The sequence below is a fragment of the Mytilus galloprovincialis genome, chromosome 7, assembly GCF_965363235.1.
Source record: "Mytilus galloprovincialis chromosome 7, xbMytGall1.hap1.1, whole genome shotgun sequence".
Taxonomy (NCBI): Eukaryota; Metazoa; Mollusca; class Bivalvia; order Mytilida; family Mytilidae; genus Mytilus; species Mytilus galloprovincialis.
The window spans coordinates 11,196,308-11,206,858 of NC_134844.1; the positions used below are offsets into that span (position 1 = coordinate 11,196,308).

General features: G+C 31.5%; 1 protein-coding gene across 1 annotated transcript; it reads right to left on the reverse strand.

Moving 5' to 3' along the window:
- Positions 1 to 230: 230 nt before the first annotated feature.
- On the reverse strand, positions 231 to 8,192 carry LOC143084399 (neuronal acetylcholine receptor subunit alpha-7-like). Its single transcript, XM_076260781.1, has 2 exons — positions 8,095 to 8,192; positions 231 to 1,558 (listed from the first exon to the last, which is right to left on the reverse strand). Exon 2 carries the CDS (start codon positions 1,539 to 1,541, stop codon positions 309 to 311), a length of 1,233 nt encoding a protein of 410 aa, XP_076116896.1. The 5' UTR covers positions 1,542 to 1,558; positions 8,095 to 8,192; the 3' UTR covers positions 231 to 308.
- Positions 8,193 to 10,551: the final 2,359 nt, after the last annotated feature.

Sequence of the window (10,551 nt, forward strand, 5' to 3'; positions counted from 1 at the left end):
CTACTATCTATAGAATCAAAGTCACCCTAATATAGTTAAAGTTATTTTTTTCTCTAAAATATTCAGTTTCTTTGGTGTCTCTTCAAGTTTTATATTTTGATCTTGTGAGTGTAACACAGTTTAGTAAGTGAAATCCTTGTAGTTTTATCCGAAAAGCTCGTCTGGGTGAATTGACCATTCATCAGGAACGCCTCAAACCACAAAATGTGTGAATCAGGGATGATAAATACTTTAAATACATCAATAGCTTTATTACCTAAAGAGACAGAATAATCAATTTTTATAGACTTCATATTTTTATGAAATGATCAGACCAATTTTTTTAAAATGATAAAAAATAAAATAATACTGATCACAAGTCCACCAATAGAAATCCATAGTAGTATCGTGTCAAGTGCCTTAGAAACATCTTTCCAGGAAACATCTGAGTCGGCAGACATGTTGTCTTTTCTATTAAAATCTGAAAATTGCTGTATCTTTTCATCGGTACAGAATGGTCTAACGTCGTTTATTTGTTTCTGATTTGATGAACATTTACAGAAACATACTACTCGCTTTAAGTAGGACGGAACATGGTGTTTGTCATCTTTATAATGAAGTCTTAACCCCAACATTGTAATCAGACAAATTACAGCACTGAAAACGAGGTCTGACATTAAAAAATAACTAAGTAACGACATTGGTTCCGATGTTTTCGGTAGATTATCCCCGGTCAGTGTCATAAACACAGCTATTGCTAATAACACAGTAATAGAATATGATACTCTTTCTCCCGATTCCGGCGGTAAAATGAACACACAACAATTTAACGCCATTAAGAACATAACCGGAAGTACAATATTGACTACAAAAAAGGCAGGGCGTCTTTCCATTGTTACCGATAGATCAATGACAGACATACCAGTAGATGTACTATCTACTGCAGAAGTTGAAGAAATTTGCCATGTTCCATGTTCTGAATAAAATCCCATTTTAAAATTAGTAAGCGGTGATTGCAGTAGAATTTCATTGGGCCACGTTCCCCATGACATCAGAGTTATAATACAAGTTTGTTGATCAAAAGGGAAATATGTGACGTCAACACTACACGAACTGCTCAAAACTTCACCTGGTGACCAATATGCAAATCCGTTTGGATAATATCTGACCGTCATGAAGTCCTTTCCAAGTTGGTCAATTTTGCTGAAAGGGTTAATACTTAACAAAGTTGGTTTCCACACTACATTCTGTGAGAAAAGCATCGTGTTTGTATAATTATAATCTGAAGGATTCCATGACATTCTTGAATCAACCCATGTGACTTCGAAAAATCCAATCACTGCGAATTTGCCATCTACTTCGTCAAATTCCTGAATTGCGACTAAATTGAAAGTTACATTGATATTAGTAGGTACTAACTGGTTGTCGCCTGGTCTTACTTCAGAATTGTAGTTCTGTAATAACGTTGTATGTAAGTTACTCACATCGGTCATCGAAGAGCAGGATACATGTATCACAGTTTTGAGCATAAGTGTAAATAATATTTGAAAAGCTGTCCTCATCTTATGGTCTTTGATCACTGAAACATAAAAAAAAACAGTTAAATGATTATAAAAAAAGTACCAGGGTAATGGTAATGTAAACATTTTGAATTATAAATAAAAGCTATCGCAAAAGAATTTTAACCACAAAATGCTTAACAAAGCTGCAAAAGTCTACAATCGGAGACGAAGAAATGGATATTTTTTGTAGAGTGAGCGCAGCGGACGTGTTAAAAATAGCTTCATATTGTGTTGAGCAGCTGAAACGGATGATACAGACAGACTTATGTTCGATTATACACGGGAAAAAATATCTCCACCAAAACCAAGCAACAGTCAACAGTTCTGCATCAATCTGCTGGATAAAGATATTCAGAGGTTACCAAAATATTTCATAAATAACTGATGTCAAAAAAGACATTTTATAAAACGGCAATTTATAAGAATAAAGTGAAACCAAATCTTCAATTGAGATAAAAAATAGACCACAAAAGATTTGATCGGTATTAAATTAAAATAAATTGTCCAAAACAACTAAACTACCTGGAAGGTTAACTATACGAAACAGATAAACATAAATATAACTCATGGGTTATGCTGTAGTTTTACAAATAATTGTATGAGTTTAAAAATTTCACAAATTTACATTAAGAGCATTAACCAAGCAATATCAATAAAAGTACAAACAATAATAAAATTAAAACTAATATGATATCCTTTGTTCATTCAAAACGTAATGAAAATGAGACAGTCATTTTAGATGATTAAAATCAAATATACGCCATAATGCTTACCTTTTAAATTTATTTGTGGGCTTTATTTACCAGAGAACCTAGCTAGTTCTTTTTGGAAATTTGATAATCTTACGCCTAATAAATCACATAAAATCTTCAATTATGTTATTCATATACACATTAGTTCATGTTGTTTAGCGTAAGCCAATAATTAACACTATAATTACTAGTGTTTTGATAAAGCATTTTAAAAGGACATCAAATTATTGTCTTTAAGCAACTCGTAATGCAATTTAAAATGAACATAATGAAAGTTCAAACTAAAGTTTACGTACTGTCATTTCAGTTTTTAAGTAAACAAAATGGATATTTTAATAAGTATTTAACTAGTATCTATTTGAAGCATCAAAATAATTATTTTTCAAAGTGGTAATAATTGAAAGGTATATTGAAGTCGATAAAAGTCGCCCAAAATTGAAATGGGACTATACAAACAGTTTATGCACGTGTGTACTGCTTGTCGTAAACAAAAAACAACATATGATTATGATTAAGTGTTCAGGTTGATAATTACAATTAAGTCTGGTATCAGATAACACGAGGGAAATTGACATCATGATGCTAATTTTGATATCAACTTTAGATTAAAGCCATGTTGGCATTATATTATGAACAAAATACCTGGTGATGCTACTTTACTGCACATTTTATGTTTCCAGAGTTTCTTTGATGTAAAACATTGTCTTCATTTAGATCAAAACCGCAATACGGTCTTGTACCCAGTCATTTTTACATGCAAAAGCGCGCCAAATTTCATATGTTAAACTTTAATGTTACCTATCGAGAGAAAAAGCATTGACAAAACAAAATTTTTTAAATAAATTCCTGCTAAGATATTTTTATTTTTAAAGATGTTTAAAGAAAGGTTGTTTTTTTCAAAATTCAAATTCCATCTGCCTCAAGAGATTTTGTACGCCGTGATATACAACATAGCAGAACACTGACAGATGCACGTACGTCTAAACTAACATCCTTATCTGCTGATAGAAATTTGTATGCCTTGATATACAACACAACAGAACACTAACAGATACACGTACGTCAATATATACTAACAATTCATTTGCTGCGAGAGATGTGTATGCTGTGATAGACAACACAACAGATCACTATAAACAAATTACAAGAACGTAAAAAAATTACATATGCATTCAATTCTAACAGTTGGCATTGTAAATCAATGATTTTACTACATTGCGTATTATTGTTTCTTTTACGAAGCAAGTCTTTGTTTTATTCGAATTATTTTCCTATGGTGGATTGTTAAAAATATTTCTAACATGGGTTAATATTGAAAATAAAAAAGAATAAAAAATCTGCAAGTATACACGTTGAGTACCTTGTAACATCCTGGGTTATATATCAAACAGGAATGCTCTTCCTTTATAGCCTTTAAGGTGCCAAGAATCTAGAAAATGAAAGCAGCTGTACAAAAGGGCTGTTTAATGTGGCGATTGTGGGCGCCCGTTTCTATGTAGATGCATACATCCACGTAGAATGGTTTTTCTGATTGTCAATCATACCAATTTACTATGTCCTGAATTGGTACATGTACTCATAGAATGAGGAGGGGATAGACAGTACACCCATAACCTTAAACAGTGGTGTAAAAGCCCTACTTTAAAACACTATAAAAACGTGGGAATTGCACAATAACTTTATTTTTTGCATAATAAATTACCTGACAGAACGAAATCTGGAATTAAATCTTAAAAGTTGATGTTAATTTACGTTAGGCAGTTAATAACATTATAATAAACCTTGTCTTAGTAAAGCTTTTTAAAAGGATATCATAAGTTCAAAATAAATTGAATAGAATGTTCAGTTTTTATTTAGTTGAAAGTTCAATCGTAAGTTAAGGTACTTATACATTTTAATTTTAAAGTACACAAATAAAATTTTATAAATTTGAAGGACCAACAGAATTAATTTTGAAAGTGGTCATACTTTTAAAAAAGTTAAATGAATTGGAAACATTTTAACTTGAAAATGGTCCCCAATTGAAATGCTTATCTTTATAAAAATCAACATGTCATTATATGTTTTATGAAATAATAAGATAAGAATATGTTATTTTAATCAAAAACCAAAAACTCATCAAGGGCATAATTTTACAACAACAATATGCACAATATGATTGGAAAAACGAAAAACAAGAACCTAATATATAATGATATCCTGTTATGGATAGGAACTAGCCCTAACTCATCATGTGTCTTATATAATTGTTACAACATGTCTCAAAATGATCAAATATCATTATATATTTTGTTTCCAACTGAATCTCATTTCTAAGCACTGAATAATATATCTTCCTTGGCGCATGAGAGTTTGTAAATGTTCCTTTGTAAACATGCAGAAATATTTTTTAACCAAGTGGTTTTAAATTCTTTAGAATAAGTACAAAAAATGTTTACTCTATTCAATAATAATTTTCTCTGTTAGTTATATATAAAGGACAACATAAGCAGTAATGACATAGTCACTAAGTTCTCTCTATTCATTTTTTACTATATCTATCATTCTCAATTCGAAGATCATAAGCACTTATTCTCATTTCATATATCGCTCTTATTAAAATCTTTAATTGATAAATAATAGATAGGAGATGTGATATGAGTGCCAATGAGACAACTCTGCATCCAAGTCACAATTCATAAAAGTTAACCATTAACTTCTTTACAAAGACTTTAAGTCAGTCTTGAGGTTGAAATAATTTTCTCTGTACTTGTACATACCGTACATTTTATGTACTATGGTAAATTGGTGTAGTCTTGTCTTCATATTTTGCTACTACGTTTGGTCTATATTGCATTTAGTGCTTCTTTGTTGCATATATGTATGTTTTTTTTAGTGATTAAAGTCATATGAAACAAGTGACTGGTGAAAATGATGTTAATCCAATTCCTGAACCAATATCATAAACTTAGTATTCTGTGCACGATTTTATCATTTTTTACACAAAAATATCGTATAATCGTCATTTTTTTCTCTCTCTCTGTCTGTTATGAAGTGAAAATATGGCAGTTAATTAATTGTCGTTTTTTGAAGCCGTAGTTTACCGATTGTCACCTTATAGTAAACAATTAACAAAGAAGCCAAAATATTGAGCACGTGTTTAACATGTACAATCAGATAATAGTTTATTTCAGTCACAGACCCATGCGTATTGTGATCACCTGATTTTAACGAGTAGGGTCACGCTAAGGTCACTTTAAATACGGAAAAAATGTCGGCGAATTGTTTTCTGGAAGCAAACAATAAAAAAAGTAAATTTCTTCTAAATGTGGACAAATTAAAATATTTCTTCAGAAAAAAAGTAGATGTACATAATTTTAATAATGTTATAAAAACATATGCATCATTTTTTTTTAATTTGAGGTTTCATATGACTTTAATAAAATTGAGAATGGAAATGGGGAATGTGTCAAAGAGACAACAACCCGACCATAGAGCAGACAACAGCAGAAGGTCACCAACAGGTCATCAATGCAACGAGAAATTCTCGCACCCGGAGGCGTCCTTCAGGTGGCCCCTAAATAAATATATACTAGTTCAGTGATAATGAACACCATACAAAACTCCAAATTGTACACAAGAAACTAAAAGTTAAAATAATACAAGACTAACAAAGGCCAGAGGCTCCTGACTTGGGACAAGCGCAAAAATGCGGCGGGGTTAAACATATTTGTGAGATCTCAATCCTCCCCTATACCTCTAGCCAATGTAGAAAAGTAAACGCATAACAATACGCACATTAAAATTCAGTTCAAGAGAAGTCCGAGTCTGGTGTCAGAAGATGTAACCAAAGAAAATAATCAAAATGACAATAATACATCAATAACATCAGACTACTAGCAGTTAACTGACATGCCAGCTCCAGACTTCAATTAAACTGATTGAAAAATTATGTCTTCATCATATGAATATCAGACTATATATATTTAAGACTATATAACACAACGTTGACTGCTGTATTTTTAACATTTTTACCTATTATGTCTGTTTGTTTTGTTCACGCATCGTTGTAAATATAATGGAGTTTGATGCGACTTTCATACAAGTGAGAGGTTTAGCTAGTTATAAAACCAGGTTCAATCCACCATTGTCTACATAAGAAAATGCCTTTACCAAGTCAGGAATATGACAGTTATTATCTATTCGTTTGATGTGTTTTAGCTTGTGATTTTGCCATTTGATAAGGGACTTTCCGTTTTGAATTTTCCTTTGAGTTCAGTATATTTGTGATTTTACTTTTTTCTAATTCACAATTATCTTGTGATAAAAACGAGGTTGATATTTACAAGTATGCACGCGTCAAAGCCGAGGAATTATACCCTTTTCTTTTTTTCTTTTTATAGTTTTTGATTTAACTTTAAATGAAAGCCGTATTGGTATTATCATTCTAAACAATTTTACAAGTGCAAAAAAATCGACAAAACCAAAATTGTTTAAATTAATTGTTGCAAAGATAAATTTATTTTCACAGTAGCTTAAAATTAAAATAGATTGGTTTTGTAAATTCGAGTTACATCTGCTGCAAAAGATTTATATGCCGTGATATACAACACAGCAGAACACTGACAGAAACACGAACGTCAGTTTATATACTTTGATCCTCATCTGCTCTGCTAGAAACTTGTAAGCCGTGATAGACAACACAACAGAACACTAACAAATTACAAGAACGTAAAAAACTTACACATGCATTTAATTTTAACAGTTGGCAATGCAGATGAATGATGATTGTTTCGGTTGCATCTTATCTTTGACTTTCATTGTTTGTTTTATTCGAATCCTTTTCCTATGGTGGATGATTCAAATTAAATCAAAATTGGATTATATTGAAAAGAAAATAAAACTGCAAATATACACGCTGAGTATCTTGTAAAATCATATATATCAAACACCCACAGTTGAATGTAGTTCAACTTAAATTCCTTTAAGGCCTCAAAGATGCCATGTAACCATGTTGTTCAATTTTAGTTCCTACAAGGCCTCAAAGATGCCAAGAAACTAGAAAACGACAGATCCTGTTGGAAATGTCAGGCCTCAAAGATGCCAAGACACTAGAAAACGACAGATCCTGTTGGAAATGTCAGGCCTCAAAGATGCCAAGACACTAGAAAAAGACAGATCCTGTTGGAAGTGTCAGGCCTCAAAGATACCAAGACACTAGAAAAAGACAGATCCTGTTGGAAATGTCAGGCCTCAAAGATGCCAAGACACTAGAAAAAGACAGATCCTGTTGGAAATGTCAGGCCTCAAAGATGCCAAGACACTAGAAAAAGACAGATCCTGTTGGAAATGTCAGGAATCCAATAAACACAAACAAATACCAAATGTATAGAGCGCATTATATAATAATAACAATAATTACTCTGAGCTCTTTTAAAAATACTGTGCGGAAACAAAATTCAACTGATAGGTAAAAAAGAATAAATAACAATATAGTTACCTTCTAGAATAGGAGAACACGTTTGAGTACACGTACGTATGAACGCATATATATATTCACAGGCATAGATATGAAGATCAGTTTCTTATGAATAGTTTATATGACACTAAAAAACTAAAAGATTTAAGTGCAGTATTAATATTAACACCAAGGGTATCGAGGTATAGAGTGCAAAACAGATGATAGAATATAGATTACTTTGTATTATAATAATGTATGAAAGATCGGTTTAATTTAAATTTACACTAGAGACTTTTTTTAAATTGTGAATATTATTAAATCAAGTTAAAAAAATATATGGATAAAACTATTCGTTGCTTACCGTGACTGAAAGATCATGACTTCTATTCCTATTATTAACAAAGACAGTGGAAGAAAATATATTAAAACCGAACCACACTTTGTATGTTGAAAAGAAATATTAACTGAGATAAGATTAAACGGTACCGTTTGTTTATACTAGTTTTTAAATTATGACTTATTTTAAAGCGAATATGAAAATTTATTATTGAAAATAAAATTATCAATTTCCTATCGTATTCCTTTACATTTAATTTTTACATTCAAAATATAATATGACATTTAAACCACTGTAGATTGAAGGCAAATCAACATTTGAAGGATATATACTTCTGGAGTTTGTGATTGCTCATCAATAAAAATAAATACATGTATATACAAAAAACCCGATTTAAATTGTTTTCATTTGATTTAATACTAACCTTTAAAACTTGTCTCGTATATTGTTTTTTTTTAATAGACTTTCGGTTAATTTTAGTTCGTCTATCTTGTAGGGCGACTGATCTGTATATTGTTTAATCTTAATTTAGTTTTCTAAGTTATGGAGTGTCTTTTGTCCTTTCAAAAATTGTCTGCTACTAAATTTTGAAATTACCAAGAAACTAAGGTTTCAACTCCCTCGGGCAATGTTGAATTTATGAATTTAGCTACTAGTATTTATTTTAGGTATTTTTGTCATATAGCTCTTCAACGGCTTCGGTACTTATATACATCCTCGGATTTCAAATGTTTGGCTTTGAGCGTTCCTGATGAAGGTAAATTCAGAAAAGCGCTTCGGACGCATGAAATTATTTAACGTGTTGTTTTCAATTTTTTGAATTTCTCATTTCTCATTTCTCATCAGCGTGTCTCTAGTAATCGTGGTAATATAATGTTGACTAGGAAATGTACAAAAAATGTAGTATCTTCTGATTTTGTTAATATCACATCAGCCTACATTGTAAGTTTTCTGGGATAGGAAATGTTTTAGATATCTCATTTTTTTTTATGTATTCTGTCACTATTAATATTTACTTATTAAACCTTTTTGTTTCTATATGACAGTATGCTTAATTGTTTTAACTTTACTGGTGTGCTAAATTATATCAAGTTCTGTTATCCTGGTGAATTGTTTCTAACACTGAGTCGATTGTTCTACTTCTGTTGTGGTAGTTTTGCTTAATTTAAACATATTTATTTATAGTGGACTGGGAAACAAGTTTTGCAACTTATATTGATCCCTTTCCACTCTGCGGTTGTGAATGTCTTGAAGCGGCATTAGCCTACTCTTTTTCGAAATATAAAAGGGTGTATTTTACGTGCAATAGATAGTTTTGATTATATGATATTATATGTGTGATACGGGAAGACGATTTATTTTCAGAGCAAAATGCGATTTATGTACATTTTTTATTATACATAATGACATATGCACTTTTTTCTTCTGTTCAATGCATTCCTTATTTTGTCAAGTCACATGGTGATTTAGAGCTTTATACATTGTATAGAAACCTGTTTGTTATTGACCTATAATAGATGTCTTTTTCTTTTTTTAGGTTGATATCGCAATGACGTTTACGCTATATCTCTTTTTACTCCGGGACGGTAATGAAAATGTGATTTTCCATAGGAATGGAAAATGTGTGCCTGTATTGATGCAATAAAATTGAGAATGGAAATGGGGAATGTGCCAAAGAGACAACAACCCGACCATAGAAAAAAAAACAACAGCAGAAGGTCACCAACAGGTCTTCAATTTAGCGAGAAATTCCCGCACCCGGAGGCGTCCTTCAACTGGCCCCTAAACAAATATATACTAGTTCAGTGATAATGAACGCCATACTAATTTCCAAATTGTACACAAGAAACTAAAATTAAAATAATACAAGACTAACAAAGGCCAGAGGCTCCTGACTTGGGACAGGCGCAAAAATGCGGCGGGGTTAAACATGTTTGTGAGATCTCAACCCTCCCCCTATACCTCTAGCCAATGTAGAAAAGTTTAATGAGAATCATAAGTTAAGGATGATCTTGCAATCACGTATAGCTTACGAACACTTCCCATACAGTTTTAGAGCATCCTTTTGAAAATTGGCCAAACAGAATGATCAATGGTGCCTTTGACGGTATAATCAAACAACAAATAATGTAATAGAGGACTTGTCATATATAAAGTTTTGTAACTATTTCACAAGTGAATTATGAGAAGTTAATGGAAATGCTGGTTACCCGGATGAGGAAGAACCAAAGTCTAACTACAACTTGATAGATCATTAAATTAATGGTCTCAACCAACTTATAGATTTGATAATAGTAATCAACATAGAATGATTAAAAAGATCAGATATATTACTTATAAACTTCGAAATCACAAACTAACATGTTAAGTATGTTGCAGTCCAAGAACTCTCAATCCATTGAAGGATCAAGTAGTAGGACCTTGACTAGGTTATTTGCTAGTTATCCCTAAATAATTTAATACATCCTACCTGATTTTTTT

What these genes read in the sequence shown, in the direction of transcription:
- LOC143084399 (XM_076260781.1), bottom strand. Translation starts at nt 1,541, where the DNA reads ATGAGGACAGCTTTTCAAATATTATTTACACTTATGCTCAAAACTGTG.